Raw genomic sequence first — 25385 nt, forward strand, 5'->3', positions numbered from 1 at the left:
CTGTTCGAGAAAGTTCTCTGGTATTCGGTTGTTCATTGGCTCCCTGTTGTAACTCCCGCCTCTCGGTTTCCCCCAGTGGTTCTTGTTAAATTGTATCCTCCCTGAAGAAGGTCAATAACTAACTCACGTAAGCACAAGTTAACTATTGGGAGACAGCAAATGTTAATTCAGACAGAAGATGTTAATTACAAAGCCTGAGAAGCCAAATTCACCCTAATCTTGTCAAGATAGAGGGGACAAGGATCATCTCCGAGACTGCTGAATCATTCCTCAAAGGACTACGCATGGCCAGGGAGAAAGGTGAAAAGTTCACTGAGAGGATGACTACTGGTCTTCACCAGAAAGACCCCCGAGGAAGAGGAGAGGTCTTCCTCAGCGCGACCACCAGGACACACAGTGCATGCGTGGCCCATATGCTAATGACTTCCGAGAAATAATTTGTATAACCACACCTGTCCCAAGGAATGTGATGAATATTCATAATTTAACCCTTAATAGTGTGTTGTAGGGAGCACCGGTGTGTGTGTGCTTGGAGGAGCGATCCCCACACACCTGGCGCGCTGAATAAAGCAAATACCCACTTCTCTGACTCTGTCTCTGAAGTGTCTCCTGGCCCGGTTGAGGCGTGATTCATCCCCCTGGCTTGTATCTCATTGGTTGCCTTCCCTTTCCCTGCCATTTTCAAACCCCCTATAAAACTGAAAGCGAAAGCCCCTCGAAGGCCTTTTTCTGGTTCCTGGACCCTCTGACAATAAACCTGTTGAAACCCAGACCAGCGGCCCCTCTCTTTTCCTTTGCCTCCGGATTAATGCAAGCCCAGACCACTGGCCCCTGACGTGCCTCCTCCATGGAGGAACCAGCACACGCACCCAGCCAGCGCCTTTCTGCTGCCGAAGTTGGTTCTGAAGGACGTTGCAGAAGTGACGTTGCAGAAGTAACTCTGCGTCCCCTCTGACTGAGGGCATGCCAGAGCTCGTGCCAGCGAGCCAGGGACAGCATTACTGCTTTGTGTTGGAAAATGAGACATTAGTGCACACTTCTGTAGCCTAAGATGAGCCTAACACAGAACATAGGCTGCTTGCCTTCCTACCAAAACCAGCCAAACCACAATGCTCTCAGTGCCATATTTCAGCTCAGCCCTTCAGCGATTACATGTCCTCACACCCACCCTAACCCTGGGGACTCCAAGACTGACACATCTGCTACTGGAAAAGGATATGAACTATCCTCCCCACCCACACACTCTCAGATGGGCTACCCAAAGCAGGAGCACCACAACCTTTCCTCTCAGACATAGCCCTTTTGATGGCTAGTCCACACACAGGACCTACCCATACCTCCTTCCTGCCCAAATTCACCCTTTGGTATTGCCTCTCAACCTCCATTTCCACAAGCAGAACTTCTCATGTTCAAGATAGGTTGTGATTGAGGCAGGCAGTAGAAATGTTCTGTATTTCACTCTCCTCCACATCCTACCACAAGCTGTTTTCTAGCTGCTGCCTTCCGGCCCAGCCAAGGCTGCCCTTCACTGTCAGATTAATCCATGGACAACCCCACCTAGCAAAATAGCTTCTCTGCTTCAAATCTGGGTTTGAAACCAAATCTTTGGCAATCTTTGCCACCCCAGCTCAAGACACTTCAGGCCTTATTCAGCTCCTTCACTGCTTTTCTCCATGTCAAAACACCCATCCGGCTGCTACAAGGTTTCCTGGCCCTGCCTATTGCTTGTTGCATACTGCATTTAATAAACTTGCTCTAACTTGAAAGAGGAAAAAAAAGGTAACAAGAAATAGGCATCGTGGGCCAGCACTTACAAAAACATGATCCACAAACCTTCAGCGTTCCCACTGCTTTGGGCTCAGTTCAGCTCCTGCACGAGCTGAAAGAAAGCCTGGCACCCAGCCTCTCCAGCTTTTACTCATCACCATCCTCAGGGGTTGGGGTGCACACAATAATGGAATAAACGGACATGAAGATAAAAAAAGAGCATCCCAGAGGCACAGCTCCCCACAAGATGTGTCACTTGCAGGGTGACAAAGTACTGGGGAAGAGGGTGAGTCATCCTCTTTGTCTGCCCTCTGTGTCAGTCATCAGAGGGGGAAGGCTGTTCCCGAGCTACTCTGGATAATGAGCCGTGTGTGGCTCTCAGGAACCAGCTGGGGGCCAAACTCAATGCCGGGCAATGCCCCCTGGGCACTGTCTCAGAGAGGGTGGGGGAAGTGGTGGCGAGCACAGCATGGGGGAGAAAAACACCAAGGAGTAAAAGCTAATAAAAAATCCCCAAAATACTATTTTATTTTCCCATCAGCATGACTGAATCCGGCAAGGATAATGTTTAAAAGCTCCCTATTTCTGTGCTAAGACACCTGCAGTGGAGAGGTGGAGAACGGTGCTAAGGGAGAGAAGGGGACAGGAAGGCGACCCAGGTTGGCACTGAGAGCCTGAGGTTGGTCCTGAGGGCACAGGCCCTGACACAGGGAGCCACTCTTCGGGCTGACACCAAGCCATGTCTTGTCGGAAGCAGCTGACTTCTCTCAGCCACGCCTTACATGCGGCCTGATGAGGCACCGGCAGCATATGCGCCCACCTGCCCGCTCATGAAAAGGTGGGAACATGTAGCCCCTCGCCCCTTATGAAAAGATAGAAAGCCACCCCCTACCCCGGACCCACTGAAGCCCCTTTAGCAGCTTCCCCTTGAAGTAAGGGGCACTAATGAGCCCAGCTTACCTCCCCAGCTCCTCAAAAAGCCTCCCTGGGACAGGCAGCTGACACAGGGACAGCATCAGCATCTGACAGTTTTTCAGAGAGAAGGAGGCTTTTCCCTTTTAAAGCCCCAGAACTGGGAGGTGGTTTTGGGGTGGGAAGGAGCTTGTGGGAGAAGGCGCACAGGGAACACAGGCAGAGCCCCCAGATGCTGGTGTGGAGGTACTGGAGACCTCACTGTGCCAGAGGCTGACAGGAGATACGGGGGAATTCCTGTGTGTGATGAAGACGTCACACCAGACTCCCTCATCTGGAAAGAGAGATGGGGCTCTCCTAATGGTAGGCAGCAGGTTTTGGAGTGTGGACTGTCAGCATTAGCACAGGCTGAGCCAGCAGCCTGTGTGGACAGGCTCCCCCAGATGAAAACACAATTCCTTCCCTCCTCTGCGAGCTTGAAATGAATACCAAGTAGCTGTCACCCTGTGTAATCCCTCCTCTGAGCCCCTTCCCCTGTCCCAAATCCTTCCTCAGTCCAGCAGCTGTTTTCTGAAGAGCTGTGGAAACCCTGTCCATCTCTGTCCATGCCTGCAGCTATCCTACCCCATTTCTGTGCCCTCATTCCCATATTTGGCAGCCCTGGGCACTCACCACTGCTTGTCCATCTCTGTCCATGCCTGCAGCTGTCCTATCCCATTTCTGTGCCCTCATTACCATGTTTGGCAGCCCGGGGCACTCACCACTGCCAGGTGGTCCCACAGTCCTGCGAAGGCCAACCTGTGACTCCTCTGTGGTCCACAGCTCTCGCACAGCTCCTCTTGCAGACCTGTGTGGGTTCCTGCACTGCCTTTTCCAGATTGCCGGCTCTTCTGGATGTGATAAATTGGCTTCAAGAGGACCAATTTCAGTAGTAGTAGCAGACAATCCTGTGCATGTTAGGAACTGGTTCTGTGGCCTCATCCCCACCGCATTCCTTACACAATACAGATCCTGTCAGTGCCACTCTGGCTGTCAGTATGTGTACACAAACAGTAATGTGGTGATGAGTGAGGGTCCAAACACACGAATGTCAAAATCTTTTTATTTACAACAGTCTCCAAAAATCAAGGAACACTGAAAATAGTGAAGGTAGGAGACAACTTACAAAAGTGACACACATACATCGGGAATTGTGCTACATCACTCTGAGAACTGACACTCTTAAGGTCTGCACACAACGTGGTAGAATGGCAATGCCCTCCCTCCCTCTGTCCATGGGGTGCTAACACCTCTTCTCCCTTGTATTTTGAACCATCCTCCCTCCCATTTGTTCTGCTTCTGCCTCCAAACCTTTCTGTTTATCTGATCGTTGCTCTGCCTCTGGTCCTGGTCACTGCCCCCCACCTCCCTTCAGCAACTGCCCAAAGGAGGAGCAGAGAGGAAAAAGCCAAAAACCTCTGTCCTCAGGATGGAGATAGGCATTGAAAGACGTCTAGCTCTGGGACCCCGGGTACTAACCCAGGGCAGAGTAGTTAGCAAAAGCCTTTGAAATATCTGTGAACTATGGCTTACATGGTATCTGGGGTGAGGTGTGATTTTGGAAGAAGTAACCAAGAGACTGAGTTTGTCCTGCCTGGCTGCAAATCAGTCTGCACAGCTTCATTGGTGGACAGTATGGGAGGATTTATATGTGTCATGGGGTTAAACAAAAAGCCTTTTATAACCTTCCAGAAAGGCAGGCTGCTCTGCTACAGAAATTCAGTGCAGGACCAGCTAAAAGACTTAGACACTGTGACATAAAGCAACATCCCAATTTGCTCCAGTGGAGGCAAAGCCAGGGTATCTGGAGACCATTGCCTCCAGACTACTATTTCAATGGTCCCAGTAGCTCTCCAAGTGTCTACATGTCCTTCTCCTTGGGGATATTTCTCAGGCTGCCTTTGCTCTGGCATATTTTCAGATCCGGCAGGAATTGAGAAACACAGTCCAGCTCAGCCAATGATTCCTTTCAGAATCTGCAGTCTTGGCAATTGCTGAGGTCAGTGGCCAAACCTGATGCCCCAGTTGCCCAAATCCAGCACCTCAAGAGGCACCACAACATAAAGAAACAAACTGAGTGAGGAGTCATGGATCTTCTCCTTCCTCTGATGCTGATCTCTACACAGGACATCAACTCTGTTCCTCCCTGCTCCAAAGCTGATGTGGACAGGGCTGTTGTGAGTGGGGAGTCTTTCTCTGTGTTCACAGCCATGGGGAGCCCTGGACTCACTCAATAACTCCACTGAAGGCAAAGAGCAGTCACACCAGCTCTGTGCATGAATCTCAGAGCTTCAGCACCAAGGAGCAGTGTCCTTCTGCTACTGCCCTGCGCTGAAGAGAACTTCTGGGCAGGACAAGCCCCGCTCTGTTTTGTAGGAGACTGCATAGTTCCAGAATGACCCCCTCCTGAAGTATTAACCTAACTTTTCAGAGCTTAAGCCTCAAACCAGGATTTACTAGAAATAAAGGAGGCACATTAGAAATTAACAGGCACATTCCATTGCCATGTGCTAGCTGAAAGTTTGTGTATGCTTTTTAATTGCACCGAGATCATTTTGGAATGGAAAATGGAGCATTTTTTTTCCAAGTAAGACTGATCTGATACATTCCATTTAGAAACATCAAAACTGAAAGCTCTGTGTGAAGCTGCTTAACTCCCTGGCTTCCTCTGCCTAAAGAGATTCTCCTTGAGACTTCTCCAGCCACTTTCAGTCCAGACTCTGTGAGTACCTTAGGCATGAACATGTACCACGGAGAAGGCTGAACCTTGCTCAGCAAGAAAACAGGGCCCAGGAGATGGCCTGTGAAACAGAGGAGTCATCAGAGAAAGAAGATAGGCAGAGATATGGGAGGAATTGTTTAAGGTGAACATCTGCTCCTGGAACAGCACCAGACAGGTGAGGCCTTGCTTTTTATTGCTACAAGCATCTGCCTTCGAGTACCAATTCCCAGCAGGACCTCCACACTTGCTCAGATAAAGCCATCCCTTTTCTTACCTCTATAATTTTATGAGTATTCTGTAATCACAAGGATGACACTGCCTACATGGACATGGATGTATGTATCTGCTACCCTTTTGTTGTCTCCACAGATGCTTGGGCAGATCAGGATGTAAGTGTTTTGCAGAAGGCTGGGCCCCACCTTTAAGTCTCTTTCATTCCACTGCATGTGGAGAAAGCAGCAGCCACCCTGACCACAGAGCTGTGCAGGGTGAAGTGGTGGTGGGGAAAATGTCTAGTTAGATCTTAAGCCAAGTATCATGACTGTGTTTAATCAGGGTCTCAAGTTACAACATTCAGTGAGTCCTTGCAGCATAAAATATCACCTAGGATCCTCTACCAGCTCTTCTGCCATCCTGCTACATCTGGTTTAAGTTCCTCCTCCTCTCCTTACCTCAGTTTCCTTCCTGGAAAATATCACTTCCTTCTCCTCAATATGCCTTTGTGAATCATTTGCACTTATCCTGGTTGCTCCTCTTCCTTCTGAATCGTTCCAGCCACTGCATTCCCAGTATCACTTTGGGCAACAAAACGCAAGGTGATGCCCTGCTCCTGCTAGTGCCAGCTAGTCCTTCTGCAATGAGGAAGCCTGGGCTGGCTGGAGAGGAGGGGGGAAAATGATAGCTTGTCCTTCTCCCTTCCTGCTCCAGAAAACAGCATGAATCCTGTCAGGTGCCCAGAACTCTTGTTATTTTTGTCTGCAGATCAGACACTGCCAGATCATACCCAAGAGACATAAAAGGTTTCCCTCTACTTTGAAATTAATCTTTGCCTCCCCTCAGCAGCTGAATGAGTGTTCCCAGCATGGCGTGTCCAGAATCACACTGGAGGTGAGGGGTTGATGTAGCCTCTTTATAGTGAGCACAAACATAGGATACCAGGGGCTTACATAGGCTTTCAACTTTGCAGGATTCAAAGCACTCCTGTGCCTTTTCTTAGAGGCCTTTAAAGGTTTCTTCATACTTATAGGAGGACCTTCCTCTAAGGGTGCCCTCAGCACCTTATTCTCTTGTCTGGTGACCTGGAAATATCCATCAGCTTTAATCACCCAAAAGGGGTTTGAAGTGTTTGTTAAGTTCAAATCAAGCCACCAGTCAGAGCATCCTCGGCCACAGCACTAGGGATACCTTGCCCTCCCCTGCAGCACCTGCATAGCCATACAGGTCCCATGGGGCTGTATATCATCAGCACTCTCGCCCTCTCCAGTCACTGCCACCTAGGACTACTCAGGGCACCACCAAGAGTTAAGTCTGGAGCACAGACACGGGGAACAGCATGGCTTACAGATCAAGGATGGTGCTGAACTGCGCACAGCAGCCATCAAAGCAGCACAGCTTAAGGATAGTCAAAAATCCTTTCCAGAACCATTTATTCATGGGCACAGGGTTCATTATGAAGGAGCTAGTGCAGATTAGAGGTAGGTGCCAAGAAACATTTAACACTTTGCAGAAAGGGGTAATTCAGCTGCACCATGGAATAGCAAGGAGAAACCAGGTCTGCTCTACTCGCGTTCTCACGACCCTCACTGCCTGCAGCAGGATTGCTCTGGAGCCCTCCTGAAAATAATAACTCCTCTCTCCAGCTTGGGGAACCTTGGGGACACCTTGGGGAAGCTACTTTAGAAACAAATATTTGATCCAGTTTCACAGGCATGACACAATGTGAAGGTGTAAGACTGGCAGGGATCAGAGCACGGATGCACTGAGCCACATAGAAACAGCTCGGTCTCCCAGCAGCACAGGCTCCACAACTTGGCTGGCAATTAGGTTGGGCTTCCTGGAATTTTCATCTTAAAAAGAGAGGTTGATCCAGACAGATAACACAAAGCCACCAGGACATGGAATCTGCAAAGAAATGGAGTCAGGCTGCTTCCTGGCCACATTACTCTATTGGCACCCTTGTAAATAGTGGTTAACCAATCTCCCAGGGGGCCTGACCCTCCCCTTCTGCTAAGGATCAGATGTGCTGTGTATCAATGTACACTTAGCTATTTCAATTTAAAAAATATGATAGAATCAGTGGTGCTTAAAATGTACTTGTTAATGGCACCAGTTTGCAATTTCATTTTACTTTAATATAAACCATCTGCTCAGAGCAGACAGCAGCTGCAGCTCTGCTGCACTCAGGTGTCCACACAGGAGGGTGTCTCTGAGCTGCCACAGAGGATCCTGTGTATACCACCAGGTATGGGCTCTACCTAGCCCCAGGGGTTACCTTGTCCTCAGGCTAAGAGCTGACCATTATGGCCAAAGACCTCTGCAGGGCTCTCAGGGCTCTCTGTTTTCTCTCCACCAGGAAGAGCAGAGGCAGTGACTGGTGAGGTGACCAGGGGGACTGGGCATTGAAACTGCCTTGACCTCACTACTGAGATGAGGGAGAGGAGGGCAGGCTGCTGAGGGCACCATCTGCTTCCTGATGGCTGTTCACAGACACATGAGATCCCAGTAAAAGGTGCACTGTCCCTCCAGAAAGAAGGGGAAAGCCACGTGTCCCAGTGCCCTGCCTGAATGATGAAAGCAGGTCACTGCGGGTGGTGCCACCCAACAGCTCTAGTTTGGATCTCAAAATGACACCCATAAGAGCTCCCATGCAGCAAGCTCACTGCTGGTCTGGCTTGGATACAGGGCCTGCCAAAGGGATCCAGACAACACTGTTCTCCAGGCCTGTCCAACAGCTCACTGCTGTTCTTGAAGGCTAAAGTAATGAAGCACAGGCTTGGTGTGGGAGTAGGATATCGCCTCAAGAGTCATCATTGCAATGCTGACCCTGGACAAGTGGAGAGGAAGGACAGAGGGAAGGGTTTTTGAAAGGAGCAGATGGCCTTCCCAAATTCTCTCCTTTTAGCTTCGTGATTCCAGAAAGCCCTGTTTGTTAAAAATAAATTAGAAGAACAAGAAAAGAAACAAAGAAAAGCAGAAAGAAAATTGAGAGAAGGAAACCTCCTCCCCTCCTACTCACGGGCTGAGGTATTCCCTGGGCAGCCCTCACCGTCCATCATCCATCCATCACTACCCAAAATAAATACAAGTTTAGAGCAAAAACCAGTAGAAAATAAAGTGCATCTGGATTTGAAAAACTTCTGGAAAAAAGGGACTTTTTTTCCTCTTTTTTTCTTACAAAAAATATTCTTTAAAAAGAAAAGAAAAGAAAAAAGAAAGGGAGCAAGAGGACAGAGCATGTGGCTCTTGGCCTGGGGTCTACAGGGCTGTCCCGTTGGGGAGGGGGATCTTATATCCGCTCTTCAGCAGGGCAAGGCAGATGCAGAGACCCAGCAGGCCAGTCAGGAGCACTCCCAGCACAGCCTTGAGGCAGGAAGTCCTGCTGCGGATGAAGGTGCCAGGCCCCATGATGCTCAGCAGGGCTGTGCTCACAGTTAACGTGTACAGGATGGAGACTCCCGTGTTGAGGGCCACGATCTTCCCAAACTTAGCGAAGGGGGCAATGATGCAAAAGAACAGTGGGACAGTGGCGATCATGGTGGTAACAGCACTCGAGACGATTGCCACACCCACATGCCGGACTGCTTCCATTGTCCTCCACTGTCGGCACACTGTGGGATCCTGGTGGAAAGAACAGCAGTGTTAGCAGAACCGGCACATGGAGCTACACTGATACTTAAGGCTTTGAGAGGGTGGCTTAGCTCACAGAATCCCTGTCCAGGACGAAGAGGCTGCCTGAGTGCATCTCAAACAGTTCATGCAGACTCTGAGAACACTGAGCCAAGAGCCATAGGGTTAAAACCCAGCAGAGGCAAAGGCTGCTGGATTTTGTGCCTCCTTTCCACCATATCAGACTGATTGCTGGGCCTACACAACACAGGCACTGCAGGCAGACACTACACCTGGCAACAGAGATCCCAGGCTTTTGTGGTCTCCATCTTCCCAACGAGACAAAAGATGTTAACAAGCCCAGAGATGAGCTGGACGTCCAGCAAAGCAATTTTCAGAGGTTACACAATTAGTATGGAGCTGTTCCAGCACAGACTGTCTTCACTTGAATGTGAAAAGGTGTTGCTTTGGCACAGCTGTGGCCAGCAAGAAAGGGACAACCACGTGGGTTGGACCCCCATCTGAGTTTACTGTACTCAGGTACACAAGCTCACAGTCTGAGCAGTCAGCTGGAAGCAGCAACTACCATATCCCAGGGATGCTCTGAGGGTGCCAGGACACATGCCCCCTTGCCTATCGTGCATCCTGCATCACAGTTGAGTGGCATGGGAGGGCACAAGAGGAATGAATGCAAGGCTGTAGGAAGAACAGAGCTCACCTCTGCCTGGTGGAGTGGCAGGTTCTCCCCTGCCAGCAGGTAGCCCTCCACCAAGTGCACGCAGTAATCAACAGAGGAGCCAACGAGGATGGAGAGGGAAATGGCTTCCACAGCTCCCATTTCCCAGCCAGACCAGTACATGATGGTCACCACAAGGCAGACAACCCCTGTGTGAGGAAGGTGTTGTCAGACAAATGTAAAGGACTCTGGGACTGCTGTCCAAGCCTACTGATACAAGTCAGTCCCTGGGGAGTTTGGGATCATGCCCCGCTGCCAGCCAGCCTGAGTCCTGTACACACTCCCCTTGCCACAGAGAAAAACACTTCCTTTGCCTTCCCTTAGCACAGGGACCATTCCATAAGGTGATCAGACCTGCTGGGGCCAGTGGAACACCTAGTTAAATATCAGGCAAACTGACAGACTGATGTCAATCTAGACTAACTCTTGCTATATGAATCCAAGCCCAGACAAATGTCCATGTGTGCACACAAGCACCACAAGGAAGTGAGCCTGTTGTTTTGCTTGCTGAAGTTACACAGAGGCTGAGCACACTTTTTAGAAGTCAAGAGTACTGTTAGTTTTTGAGTCATATGTGGGAGAATTAGTGGTTTCAAAATGATAGATTTGATTTTTAAACTGAGAAGTTTAGCAACACACTTAGAGCACAATATCATCAAATCACCAGCCAGGGAGAGGAAACTATTTAAAATTTGCTTCGAATACTAAAAAACTGCTAAAATACTCAGCTTTTAACATCTCCCACTGCTTGGAAACAGCAGCCATGGTGCAGGTTCTTGGAAAGTAATGCAATTGTTATTCAGAGCATGTGGGACTTTAATCACATTATTACACATAACAGGTAGGGATGGCATTTGTGTAGCTAAACCCCTTATTTAAACAAATAGAAGGGATTGTGTAGATAAAACACACTGGGAATTAGACACACAAATCTACTTTCCCAATGAGGTTCCTGGGCATTTGTTGAGAGTTTCTTCTGATCACTTAGCTAGTCTGTTCTCCAGGACGGGCTCCTGGAAAGCCAAAAGGGTTTTACACAGAAGATGGGCAATTCAGTTCAAATCACCAGAGACTCAGCAGTGCCACAATCCACCAATTTCAGGAAAAGTGAAAGCCTGACACATTGGAATTGGTGTTTTTACCTAAGATGCTGAGCAGCACTGGCAGCAGGAGGAGGATGTGTGTGGTGAACACTGCCACGGCAGCCACACAGATGACCAGCGAGAGGACAAGACCATACAGGGCACTCTGCACTCCTGGAAGAAAACAGCCAGCTGATTTGAATCCTGGAAGGTGACAGCTGGGGTGAGAAAGGTACCATGTTCCTGCTGGCAACAAGGCAGGCAGGGACTCACGCTGGGGAAAATGAGAAGGGACGATGACAGTGGAAAGAAGGTGATAGGTTTCTTGAATCTAGCATCAGCAAGGCTGAGTCCTTTCCCTTACCTATTTCCTTGGGGTTTGCCTAATTTTGACAATACACATTGCTTAGGGCAGGAACAGGCTTTAGGAATTTGCACAGCAATGGCAAGGGACTGCAGATATAACCCATGCCCACCATACAGGATGGAGTGTGCTGTGGAGATGTATCAGAGAGCACGAAGAGAAACACGGCAGTCACTTGCCTATTATCTCCATGAAAATCTGCTTCCAGTGCTCACAGGTCTGGAAACCATGCCGGAGAGCAGAGCCCTCTGGGAAGAGTTGGAGTTGCTGCTGCAGGAATGTCTCCCATTTCAGATAGTCAGCATATGTCTGGAAGGATGATTTCCCCTTGTAGGTTGTCTGTAACAAGACAAACACATCACTTGTATCCTGCTCTTTGGGCAGGGTGTGCATGGCAAGGGAAAGGGCAGAACAAGCTAGCTCAAAGGGCAGTGCCAGGTAGAACTGGCAGTGGCATTTGGGCAAATCTGCCACCAGCTTTTTGCCTGAGCTAATTGTGGTGTAAGCAGCCACTTCTACCAACTTGTGAGTGTAGGCATCTGTCTGCAACAAATGCTAATAAACACTAAATTATGGCTGCAAGTGAAAGTGGCCAGTGCAGAAAGAGCAGAGCTAAACCTCCAGAAGTCACAAGATGAAACCGCCACCAGAATGGCAATGTCACTAGGTGATGCCATATGCTCACCGATTCGAAGGCCATGGAGATCCACTGCACCTTCCCATCCTTCACCCCCACTGCCCCATGAGAGAGCTGTCCAGGCAGCAGGTTTGGCTCAGGGATATTCTTGCACTCGGGGTGCAACATCTGCAGAAAGGAGGAGATGCTGTAACCTGAAGAGAAAGAAAGAGCAAGGGATGGAGGGCAGAACAGGGAAAGGAAGCACACTGGAGCAAGGGAATTAAAAAAACCTCAACCAGCAACCCAAAATGGGAGCCTCAAGAGAGTAGCAGGCCCCATTTGTCAGCAGCTGCTTCCCCCTGCCATTCTGGTTTGCCAAAGTCTTTGAGGTCTCGGCATCACATCTCTCAGCTGCTGTAGCTTGAAAGGACACTCTGTGCCATCAGCATAGGACAGAACACTGCCACTGCTGTTTGTCCCCAGTTGTCAGGAAGCACCACAGAGAGCAAGTGCTAAGGGTGTCTGCCTGGCCTCGCAGGGATTTGCTCCAGGCATGAAACTGGCTTTTGGCCTGAAGCCAATATACACTTCCTAGGTTCAGCTCCACAACTTTGTGACCTCTGAAGTTGGGAGAGACGGTCACTGGTCAGGTATGCAAAGCCAAAGAGACAGTGAGAAGCCTCACTGCAATGAGATCAGGTGTGATTTCATCGTTATTCAGGAGCTACTAAGAAGATATCTACTGAATCAAAAGATTGTATCTCAAGCAATATCCATGACTGGGAAGAACAAATACAATTCTGTTCTTATCCTTCTGGATTAAATCCCAAAGAATATACCCAGTGTCTTTGGCATTAAAGAGACCATTTTTCTTTCTTTCTGTCCCAAAAAGCACAACCAATGACATGTTCTAGAAGGGTCAAGCTGCCTTGGGAAGAAAAGGAGACAGCAAGAAGCAGTCACCCTTTCTGGTTTGCTGTTGAGGACCCCAGCCCAAGCAAGCACAGGTAGGGCTGCAGAGGAGTTAGTCTAACCTACCCGAGGGCAGGCACTGAGCCCCTCCAGGCTTCACCAGCTCAGAGTTGCTGGCAATGGCTTTGCAGAGGTGGCACAGGTTGCCAATCTCTTTGAAGAGGTCAAAGCTGTCATCGTAGATAACGCTGCCCTTTCACAAGGAGACACAATGACAAGAGCACCACACATGAGACATACACACAGCAACTGGCACTGCAGCCTCCTGCCCGCTCCACCGCCTGCATTTCTCACTGTCCCTTCAGAGCAAACAGGCAAAGGCTGATTCTGCACAGTACCCCCAAATCACAAGGCAGGAAGAACAGCAGAACGCTGAAGTGCATCAGCCAAGCTAAGCATAATTTTTTCTAGAGAAAGATTGTCATGTGTCAAGGTATCGGATCTGAGAGATAAACTGTTTCTAGAAAAGTCACATGTAGTAACCTTTCCCTAGAGTAATCAATTTTTATTTTTTGTTAATACTTCATAACAAGATATATATTATAGAAAAATATCAGTTCCCTCAGTCTTGAATTTGTAGTGAGTTTTGTACTGAGCTCAAGATGGGTTTGTTTCTAAAATCCTCGAGAAAGCCAGATTTAGACTCAAAATTAGAAAGTTATATATTGCACTCAGAGGGATTTTCTGAAAAGTCTGACATGTTTTTTTCAGTAAGGACTTCCTGATCTCCATTATTTTGTCAATTTGCTAAAACAGAACTGTACTGGCTCATCACAATGCTACCACCTCTGCCCTTCCATCTGTCCAGACTGCTGGACCACCTTTGGCTGTGGATATTAACTAAACACCATCCAGAGAGCCTGTCCCTCACTCGCCAGCCCCGAGCATGCCTGGCCAGCATGCCAGACTACGTGTACCATGTCTCCAATGACGTGGTTGTCTGGGCGTCTTGTGCGATTAACGCCTCTGATTCCAAACACTACAAACACCATGGCTCCAGTGTCTACCAGCGGCCGCACTGCTGGCTTCCCACAGCCTGTGTTCATGCATGGATTAAATCCAGATGTGGCCGACAGCTTTGCTTTGGGTGCTGTTGTCAAATACAGAATAAAGGTTGGTTACATTAGATGGCAAAAAAGGTCTGATTCTCTGGACCTTGGCATGTTTGAACAGGGCCTCATCAGCTTACCTTTTTCACTGGGAACATACAGGATGCCTTTGTTGGGTCCGTCTGGGCTAGAGCTGAGCAGACAGCCTGGAGGTGCAACACACACTCGACCGTGGTAAGGGGGCTTGTGCGACTGGGCAAAATACAGTTTCCTGTGCAGCAAAGAAAGTTTGTTATGGGGGACCAGAGGTAGAGAAGATGAAGCGTCCAAAGTATTACATGGAAACAGACATTTGCAGGGACAGAAGGGAAAGGTGAACATCTGCAGACCTGTATCCCTAGCCACTGCATATTCTGTGCTACCCATTCAGTCCCTTAGTTCAGGTGGGTAAGGGCAAGAACCAGATCAGCAATGTCTTTCTGACACCTAAAGAAGCCCCCAGTCACAGTCTCTCAAGCCTTTGGCATGTTAATGATGCTATAGGCCTGCAAAGTGACTGCAGAGATGGGGCATATATGCAGCAAAGCAAATTCTAGGGCCATGGATGTGACTGATTGAGAGCAGGACTAGCACTGGCCATTAAGCATCTCCCATCAGCCTCTCAGCTGTGCTGTTTCTGCTGCCTTGTCCTGAGGGGGTTTTGGAAGGTTACCGTGTTCGCTGCTGCTCCTTGGAGGCCACGTAGAAACTGAAGTCGAACTTCCAGCCCTTCTTGGTGTCGCAGGACAAGGTGGTCATCATCCACTTCCTGGGGCTCATCTGCTTAAGCAGCCCTACTGTGGACACACAAGCTGTCAGCTTCCTGGTGAAGTTACCGAAAGGCACTCTATACACCTAAGCAATGGATTAATGAAAACAGACACTTAACTCCACAGGGTTGCAGTCTGTTGCACATTAGTATCACACTCTCCCCTCCTCCCTGAGCGTTGGCACAGCCACACAGAATGAGCACTGCGGGCATAGCCCCAGCCAGCCCCCAGCCTGCCCCTTCCCAGCAATGTGTGTGAAGGGCACCCTTCCCCCATGTGTGAAGGGCCCCTTAGCACCCCCATTCCCAGTGGCCTAGGCTGAATGGTGGCTGCTCTGCCTGGGGTGAGGGACATCTGCTCTAGTGACACCCACAGTTCTGCTCCCATCGCTGACAGTCACCTCACAATGGCAACAGGTGAAGTCTTGTGGCAGTCCAGGGTATCATCCTGGATGATGGCGAGCACAATGCCTTCTGTGTTAACTACCCTACTACAGTGCCCTGAAAATGTCACCCAGGGCTACATAGGACCCGATGGAGAGACAGGAGGAGGCTCTCGTGCTCACCTGCTGAGTGCTGCACTCTTGCTAGGGGGGTCCAACATCCTGGACTGACTTACCTGGAATGAAGGCACCTCCCCGTCTCCCGGTGACACCATCTGCCAGGGTGCAGGGACACTGGCATTGAGTGAGAATCTATAGATGGCTGGTCTTCCCTTGCTCTTGGACTTGGAGATATACACAGTCCCCTGGAGCTCTGAAGAAAACAGAGGGCATGAGGTTTGGTGGTACTTCTCAATCAGTAAATCCTACTGACATGGACAGAGCAAAGGAGGGTTCTGGTCTGCTGTCTGCTCTGGGACAGCAGGCACAGCTTCTGTCTTCTGGCAGCACAGCACACCTTTCAAAGGCTATCACAAATATATCCTGAGGTGCAGTAATTCCTGATAGCTTATTAATTCATGCTGTCTTGGGATATGGCCCAATAACTGTTTTATCCTCAAAATCCCCTGCAAACAGGCTGAATTTACTCTCCTCATGACTTGCCAACAAGGTTGTGAACAGGAGTGGGATGTGAAAGCTTGGAGTTCCTAGCCCTGTACTCAGATCAGAGGGATATGACACTAGACTGTACTGCCCCCTGGGTTATAGGACTATGTCCTAGAGAGCAGTAGGTATTAGGAAAAGGGGGATTTTGAAGATGCTCCATACATCCAGCACCAACCTAGGGCTCAGTGGGGCAGGCTCTGAAGAGAATTATTCCCCATCAGCTATTCAGAGAGCATGTGGTTTAGTTTCTACCCCAGTGGATCCTTGGGCCCTGGCCCCAAATGTGGTCGGAGTCATCATGCCCCACTCACCTTGCTGCCCTGTATCACCCATGCTGCCTTTGCTTCCCCAAGGTGACCCTGAGCCCCTCTTCTTTTTTTCCATGGAAGTTCGGATGTTGTTCTGCAAACTGTGGGGCTTTTCCTGAAACAAACCTGTCCCACGAGGTTAGTCAGGGAGGAAAGAGTGAACAGCATGAGAAAAGACCTACCAGCCCTGTACACACCACAGACTGCTGCTGAACACCAAACCCTAAGCAGGCAACACAGTGCCACAGACCCTCAGCTGGGCACTGACATGAGACCAGCACTTATGAGTAAAAGTAGTCAGTTTTCATAGTCTATGAAGGGATTGCTACAGAAGAAATAAACAGTTCATGGCTAAAGCAGGAAATACTTTTCTAAATACTCCACTCCTACAGGCAATTCAACCATCCCGCTCCCAATGTGTGCCTCCTTTCCACAGGGTCCATCCAATGTCCAATGCGATATTTGAACATTGTAGGTGTCTGCCTCACATTTCAGCTCCTCCAGTCCAGGGCTTAGGCCAGGCTGGGCTGCACCCACCATGGTTTGGGGACCAGCATTCTCACCTGAGCAGGTAATGCAAGAGATGCCTTCAGCACTCAGGTTGTATTTCAGGTCCAGTAGCACCTGGATGTTTGTGTCTGGCCGGAACAAGACTGGAGCACGGCTAGCTGGATGGAGGTGGCTAGCAAAGAATATAGACAGGAGCAAAACAAGGAGAAAGAGCCCTGCAAGGAGAAACCTGGGTAAGTGTGGGACCTTAATGCACTTCACACTTCAAACATACTCAGAGAGTAGGCATGTGGTAGAAAGATGGTATTTTCAGCTGGAAAAAGAACAGCCACTAAAGCACACTGGCATCTGGGCTTTCTTGTAATAAGCCCATGCCTGGAAAAAATTCTATCAGGATTTGCCACTTTAGATCTGAGTGAGAAGAAGGGGAAAAGTCCCTTAGGGACTGACTGTTCTGGGAGCACTCTTCCACTGTGTTAGAAACCATTTACCATGTCCCTTTTCCCACCTCTTGTCACTAATAATCAAGGCTTGAAGACTGATTGAAATGTCAAACCCTCTAAAATCCATGTAGATGCAATACCCGCCTCCTTCCTTACCCATGATCACCCATCTGCTCTTCACTGCAGACCACAGCACCCAGTGTTCCAGCAGCTCCTGCAGATGAGTTATCAAGTGATCCCGGTTGCTCTTCTCTGCAGAGAGCTGCAGATTTTCTGGCATCACAGACACCAAGGGGACATCCCCTATTTCCAGGGAGACTAGAATAGAGAGAAATCAAAAGCAGTCTCAGTGTCTTGAGTGTCTCTTAGAGCTCTCTGCTCTCTTTTATCAAATCTTCTGCAAGGTGCTGCACAACTCACTCAAGCTAAAGAGATGGAGTAAGACCCCGGCAGAGGCAGTGACTCACAGGATGTTATAAGAAGCATCTTTGTCAAGTCACTGCCATGCAACAGCTACACTTGTAAATCAATAGCTCAGTCGAAATCTATACTTCAGGCTATTCCTTCCTCTACCAAACCCCACAAACACTGTCCACTGCATGCTTCTTGGGCCAAGCAGAATTTGTCCCTGTCCCACCAAATATGTCTTACTGCTAATTATACACAGCTGACTTCTTCCTGACTGCAGCCTGGCTCCTCCCTGATTCTCTTCTCTCCAGATCAGGGATGCCAAAGGGAACTGCCCCCTTCTCTGTGTGTGAGAAGTGGGCACTTGCTGTAGTGGGATGAAGCATGCCCGGCACACTGTACAGCCAACCTACAAACCACACTTGGTCACTGACTGGAACAAGCTGCTTTGCTTCTTTATAGTTCCCTGATCCCAGGGACCCTGGAGGAAAACATCCTGCTGTTTGCAGGGAAGGGAGGGATTATTTCCATACATCAGCACTGCATGTAGCTCTGGCATACGAAGGAGAACTCTTGAAGCACAGAGCCAGAGCATCTCTACCTGCTTGTCAAAGGCATCTCAGAGCCTTCCCTGCAGCAAGGGCTCTGCACATGCCATGGAATTGATTCAGTTACCTCCAGTTCCAGTTTGCTTCTAGGCCTGAAAGATACTCACTGCCCAGACCACTCCTGTTGGGGATTTTAAAAGGAAGAAATTCCAGCAAGTTTTAAAAGCCAAGTACAAGAGAGCATGACCCTGTGAGCACCTTTTTCTTGGGATCAGGGCTGGAAGGATTATCTCCTGCTAACAAGAGATAGGGAATTTCTGGGCTTTTTTTCTAGATTGCTTATGTGATCTCAGGCAAGTCACTGCCCTCTTCATACCATGATGGAGGAGCTGCTGTAGGGGGCTGATGCTGGAGAACAACAGTGTTCTTTCTCCTGCTTCCCAAATGCAGTGCTCCAAATGGCAGGGAAGAGGGGAAAACTTTACTCCAAGGTGAGCTGTCCTGGCATTATGGATTAGATGTTTCATGGCTACATCCATGTCACAATCAGTGATTCCAGACAGAAAGCAGACCATGGTGGACCCAAGAGAATCAGCAAAGTAGTCAGAAAGCATGCATTGACACCCACTGAAGATCTCGAAGGAAAGTTACAACAAATACTGAATTCTGACTCTTACAACCTCCCATGATGGCACCATCTCCAACTTAAAATTCAGGGAACTGAGGCAAGGATCAGTGTCAGGGGTAGGGAGAACTGCAGGATGAAGAGGGCAGTGTGATCCCCCTAAAGGCACCACACAGCAGACACATACCAGGCTCATCCTCAACGCTGAGGAGTGGGATGTCATCATCAAGGTAGGGAAGGGTCTCTCTGCCTGCTCTGGAGGTGGCCTCTGAGGCAATGAAGAGATCTTCAGCTAGGTGCAAGGCATTCTTTTTGGTACACTTCTGACTGCAGCTGGATCGAAGCAGGAAAGGAGACAAAGGCAAGAGTTTTAAGCCACATACCCTGTGAAGTGGGCTCCTTCAGTGGCAAGGAGCACAGCCACAATCTGCTCCAACTACTTGGAAAGACGACAGGCACTGCCATGAGCAAATTCCATTTCTAAGTGGTGAGAGGACAAGGGCTGGGCTGGATACACAGAGCAGGGCTGAGCCATGGACACCGGGTGCTGAGTGACGGGAGTTTCAGCAGTTCGTCTCCCTGCTGATGAATAAAATCAGGCCAGGTCGTCTGCAGTGCTAAGGAGAAGGGGAAGAGGAAACGTGCTGACTTTCAAACACAAATCTCCATGTCCTGCTTGTGCTCACAGGAGGGAGCAATGGTGATCTGTTTGTGATGCAGGGCTTGTGTCTCCACTGCTTGAAGATTTAGCTGTGCATTAAGTGCTCCGAGGAAACAAATGGTCCAATACTCCATAGGATTCAACCGAGAGGATTGACTGACATTGCAGAGTCTGGCTCATGGAAGACACCTGTGCATACACCAGAGAGAATGAGACTGGGACTTGACCCTTCCATTTTGCTCCAATCTGGAATGGTAGAACTTAAATTTCCCTTCTGTCAGAGCCAAAGCCAAGCTGCCTGAGGGGAATGAGGATAAACTGAGATGACAGGGAAGGAATTTGCATACCTCCTTGACTGCAAATTCCACAACTTCCCACCCACAGGCTCCAGGGCTCACCTGGCTTGGCAGGAGCTCTCTAACGGGGACACATAAAGGGTCCATATTCCAAGAGCAGCTGGCATGGTGAAGAGCACAGCTACCCAGCAGCAGGACACAATCAGTGACATGAAGAGTCCAAAGTCATGCACAGCTGGGATCTACATGAAGAGAGAGAACATGAGATTGGGATCAACTGCGGCAGGATTGCTGGAGAGACAGCAGGCAAGGAAGAAATATCTGGTGGAACCTGAGAATAGCACACGCTGACCTCAGTCATGATTGTTATGAATGTATTGTGATGTTGGCTTTTCGCATGTTACATAATTGTTATGAATGTATTGTGATGTTGGTTTTTTCATGTTCCTTAATGTTAGAAAAACTTTACCTAGGTTCTGCAATACATGATATAGAATCTCTATTGTTTATGTAGTCAATTTAGAAAAGATAGGCAGAGAAAGCCTTCACATTCCTGGAGTATCTTATCAGAGAACGAAGAAGACCCGAAACCAGAGAGAAAAATTTATGGAGGGAGCAGAGACAGAATGGAGCCAAGAAGGAAGATAAGGCTGATGGGATGATACACAGAAACTCCAAAGAATTTATGACTCATGCATGATTGTGATGAATATGCAATAAGAGATGTACTTTTAAAGACGATCTTTTGGATGCAGAGGTGTGCCTTTGGCTCTGCCAAAACACCCGGCCGTAATACCCTTTCTGCTATTGTCTCCTAATTGTCCCTTTTATTAAACTTTCCTTAAAATTTTACTAAGAGTGAACCTCATTTTTCACATGATAATCAGCAAGCCTGGTAGGTAAAGCACTGAGACAGAGCCTGGTGGCCACTGGATGCTGTTTGATCAGTGGCACAGAAGCATTTCCTTGGATAATCCACTGCCTTACAGCAGGTAAGAGACAGCCCTGTAAGAAGCAGGTCTGGCAGCCCACTGTGCTGAAGGAGAGGACAGATGGTGTTGGCAGGTTCCTGATCTACTAGGCCATTTGGCAGAAATGGAAACCCCAAATCCCAAAGGTGCAGGGTACCTGAGAGAAGATGTTGGCAGCATATGCTGCAGCTGTGGTCAGGGAGGTGAAGAAGGTGGCCTTCCCTGCTGTCTGGATAGTGTGGATCATGCGCAGTCGCAGGTCCTTGAGGTGGGTAGCTTGGCGGTAGGTATTGATGAAAACAAAGACGTCATCAACCCCTGGAAAAAGACAGCAGAGATATTGATACTCTGCTCACAGAAGTGACACCTGCTAAAAATCTGATTTCCTCCTTGACATTTGATCTGCAAATATTACACTTACAAGTAATGGAAAAGGGCCTGAAAATTCAGTCTGCATTTGCCACCATCACCTTCTTCTCTCCTGCAGACAGAAGGCAGGGCAAGGCAGCACAGGTAGGCTTTGAGTAAAGATGAGCTTACCAATCCCCACGATGACAAAGGCAGCCACACCATTGAGTATACCCAGATACTGGATCCCAAATACAACGTGGTACAGGAACAGAGCCACCAGGCAGCTTAGCCCAATGCTGGCAATGCCAAAGAATGACAGGAACACTACAGCAGAAAAGAAACATGGAAAAAATAGTATCTCTGGCCAACCTCAGGAGAACAGACACCTCCCACCTGTTCTGTTAGGATACTGGTTCCCATGAGTGTGTTGGTGACAGAGAACAGTTCAGGGCTGCAGGACTACTGCTTGCAGACTCTTTCCCATGAGGCTCATGCAAAAAATTACATCAGATTTATGCCAGTGTTAGCAAGATGGGAATTTGCATCTTATTCCTGATCTCCTGTGAGTCTTCCCTCACCCTCCCCACAAATCTCTGCTCTGGACAATCAGACTGGCTTGCATGGCTTCTGCATGCTGCTGTGCCGCACAGCCACACTGGTGCCAGGGCATCAGAGTCTCTCTCCAGGCTTGCACAGACAGAGAGAGACACGGCACATTTGGATTTGTGTTAGAGCAGGGTAGCTGTGATTCCAGCCTACCTGAGCAGGAGGTGAGGATGTAGACCAAGACAGCTATGCAGCTACTGCTGATGAAGGCCAGCAACATGTCATTGTTGAAAGTCCTCCTCACTTCATAGTCAAACAAATCTGTCCCTCCGTACAGCACCTGGACTTTGCTAGGGTGGGAAGATATGAAAGAAGAGGAATAATTGAGTGCAAAAGGAGGAGAGCCAGGTGGTTTAAAGCACAGTATCTCCTCCAGAGCAAAAGGAGGTCACTGTTCTAATAACCTGGCAGTTCTCTGAGAAAACAGAGCAGTGAGAGCAGGTTGAACAAAGTTGCTCCTGGAGGTGAAATTCACACAGGGAAGGAGAAAAATAAAGAGCAGGTCTAATATTTCTAAAGTTCCTCCAGTGCACGGTGGGTCTTAGTCACTAATAGACAATTCCAGAAGCCTTCAAAGCCAATTCCATCTGGAATCCTAATCACTGCTTATTAGATTAGTACAGCAGATGCAGGCAGAGTGAGAGCTTATCAGAAACCACATGATTTACCAGCTTCTGCCTCTGGAAGCAGGCACAGAGCAGAAATAATCCAACATAATTTAACCAGGACTACAATAATGCTGCACCATAGGACGCTATCAGGGATCCAAGCTTCGGAACTGAGCCTTGGCCTCAATTCCCTTTTGGCTTGTCATAATCACAACCTGCTCTGCCAGCCCAATGTTGAGAATGCTCTGTGGCTGCCTGCATTCCAACCTGCTCTTGAAGATCAGCATCCCTTCATTCTGGGAGTTACTGAGACTTAGGGCAGTGGAAAGTTGGAGTATAAGAAGGTACAGAGACTGGGACGCACAAGCCTTCTGTCAGCTACCAGGGTACTGGGATGCTCTTTTAGCCCTTTTAGCTCTATTTTATCATCTCTCTCTCACAAGCACTGAGCAAAACTCTGTTCAACCAATTCATACAGACCTGGTGGTGAAAAAAGCCTGCATTTCCTGAAAATTATCCTGCCTTGAAACTCCCCTCCCCACCTCTCTGTACAAAAAGCAAAAGCAGAATTGGATATACAAGTTGAGTGGCCTTGAGTAAAGACCATTTCATCTCCTGCATCAGACCAGTGGTGGCCAAACTCAGAGCAGGAAGCTCTGTTTGAGCCAGTGGAACTGGATTTGTGAGATGGAAGCAAAAAGACCCAGTGCCAGACAAGGGCTCAGTGGAAAGGCAGGCATTAGATTCAAACTCTGTCCCCCTTTCATTGTCTCTATTGGTGTCTCTGGCATATTGCTGCAGTAGGAAGAGGCATTAAAGGGGAGCATATGAGTGGTTTTCTGCCATATGCTCCCCACCCTCATTTACAACTCCATGCCTGAGCCCAGCTTCAGTGGAGATGCTTTTTCTCCTTCGTCTGGAGCATTATGCCATGGCCACTGTTCGAGACTGACCAGTAGTCCAAGCTAGCATGCCAAGCCTTCTGTGCTTGGTGCCTTCCCAGTGAGGCCAAATAGAATGTGGCTATCAGAGTGGAAAAGGCACTTCTGCCTTGGTGTGAACCTCAAGGCAGAGCTTTTGCACCCTGAAAGGTCTGTTCCATCCTCTGCCCTTCCCTGCTCTTGTGCACTCCCACCTGCCCTGCCTGCACACACCCTCACCTCGTGGACTGCTTGGCCAGCATGGCCACGTAGGTGATGACGAAGTTCTGGAACTTGCGGCGCTGCTCCTCCCAGCGATCCTCCACCGAGTAGTAGTTCGGCAGTGGTGCCCCAAAGAGGATCTCACTCCGCAGCAGGGAGCTCTTCATGTTCTCAGCAGACAAGCCCTCATCCACATACCAGTAGAATTCGGGGTGGGTCATGGCCAGCTCCAGGGACCCTGAAGGAGAAAGCAGCACCACTTTTGTTAGGTCCTGCTTAATTGTCTTGGCAAGGCACAGGGTCTAGTCTGCCACAGGGAAACTGGGAGTCATCCTGTCTGTCAGAATGATGCTGACTGCAGCTGCCTTCCAGAGAGCAAGGAAGGTCAGGGAAACCTGGATTGCAAAGACTGACATCCTGCTTCTGTTCTGTGACAGATGAAGGGGTGCATCCCACAGCTACATCACACCCATAGACTCCTCATGAGTCACTTCTTTGTCACCACCCAGAGCCTCTGTTTTACTAGAGGTGCACAGTACAGGGTACAGAGCTGGCAGGAGGAGGCAGGGCCTTTCTCCTCCTCTCCTTATAGGAGCCTTTCCAGTTGGTGACTCACAAGCTGCCGGAGCACCCCACAGACCTCTTTAATCTGCTCTGTAGTGCAGGGAAGCTCATCCCTATCGTCTGTTCAAGCAGTGGCATTGCTCTAGTCAACCACAGTCATCTACAGGGGACAAGGGTCAGTAGAAGACATCTGTACCATGCATGACACCCCCTCACTTGCCTGTGGGGGTCTGTGTGAACTGTGACTGGAGTTGGAGGGTTGAAAAGGGGCCCTGGTGCAGAAAAGACGATTCTTCAAGGCACAGCCCAGCAGCATCTTCCTCTCCATACAAGGCAGTCACCCCTCTTAGCTGCACACCAGTGACTGCCTGAACCTGAGGAGAGGCATTCCTTGAACATGCCAGCCCTTGCCCACAGCCCTCAGCTCACCTTGGATGTCAGCAAGGTCTTGTCCCATGCCATCATAGTAAATCTTCCCTCCTCTCTCAGTGGGGAAGAAGTAGGTCATAAGGGAGCTGGGAGGGGAGCAGTAGGAGTAAGAACCCAGGGGCAGGTCCTTCAAGACCTCATGGGGCTTCCAGCAGAACTCCCGGAAGCGAGGGTGGTCCATGATCTTGCGCTCAACCTCATGGATGGTGACCAGGCGTTCTGTGGTAAAGATGTTGTTCTCAGAGTCCCCCCGAGCCAGAAAAATTAGCTCAATGCGCCAGTGAGCATGTGTCTGTGTGTTGGCACTGATGTAAGTGCTAGAGTAGTCCCAGCGCGGGGCTCCTCTCCCGATTCGGGAAGTCTGGTTTCCTGGGCTCAGGTGGGCCTGGGGCTGCAGGGAGCTCATCCTGCCCTCTGGGGGGCTGCGTTTGACCCGTGCACTGACCCCAAGATGGGAAGCATTGAGGTGAAGCTGCTGGAGCTGCTCGAAGATGAGTCTCTGCAGGGTTTCCGAAGTAAAGTCAGCCAGATCCCGGCGGTTCCTCCCCCATGACCCAAACTGGGATTTGAGGGCCAAGGCAAGGGCATCGAAGCGCTGTGAGGACTCATGGTTGCGGATCTCAAAAGCGTTGTAGGAGATGTCAATATCCAGGGCTGGGTAGTGGAGGAACATGACAACAGCAAGCACAGCAGGGATGGCACAGCCCAGGAAAAGTATGAAACCAGCACAGTATGGGTTGGTAAACACCCAGCCAACAATATTCCAGAAGCTAGACACAGGCAGTGTGACACACAGGGGCCTGACTCTGCACGGGCTTTTCCCACACAACAGAGCACCCTCTTGCCTCTTCCGGGAGCTGAAGGCTACCTCTTCATCTTCCTCCTCTAGCCAGGCATCCTGTAACAATGGGTCATCCTCTGTGTCCATGTCAGCACCTGTTCACAGGTAGAGAAGAACAATCAGCGAGGCC

General features: G+C 49.3%; 1 protein-coding gene across 1 annotated transcript; it reads right to left on the reverse strand.

Annotated features, from left to right (window-relative positions):
* Positions 1 to 8914: 8914 nt before the first annotated feature.
* On the reverse strand, positions 8915 to 25342 carry DISP3 (dispatched RND transporter family member 3; the record flags this gene model as incomplete). Its single annotated transcript, XM_082295784.1, has 20 exons — positions 8915 to 9277; positions 9984 to 10150; positions 11144 to 11257; positions 11627 to 11786; positions 12133 to 12278; positions 13105 to 13231; positions 13956 to 14128; positions 14228 to 14358; positions 14800 to 14981; positions 15515 to 15651; positions 16256 to 16378; positions 16816 to 16977; positions 17362 to 17523; positions 18974 to 19119; positions 19846 to 19985; positions 20872 to 21032; positions 21255 to 21389; positions 21825 to 21961; positions 23440 to 23659; positions 24415 to 25342. 20 exons carry the CDS (start codon positions 25340 to 25342, stop codon positions 8915 to 8917), a joined length of 4014 nt encoding a protein of 1337 aa, XP_082151910.1.
* Between the last annotated feature and the right edge of the window lie 43 nt (positions 25343 to 25385).

The sequence above is a fragment of the Coloeus monedula genome (genome assembly GCF_965178545.1).
Source record: "Coloeus monedula genome assembly, chromosome: 22".
Taxonomy (NCBI): domain Eukaryota; kingdom Metazoa; phylum Chordata; class Aves; order Passeriformes; family Corvidae; genus Coloeus; species Coloeus monedula.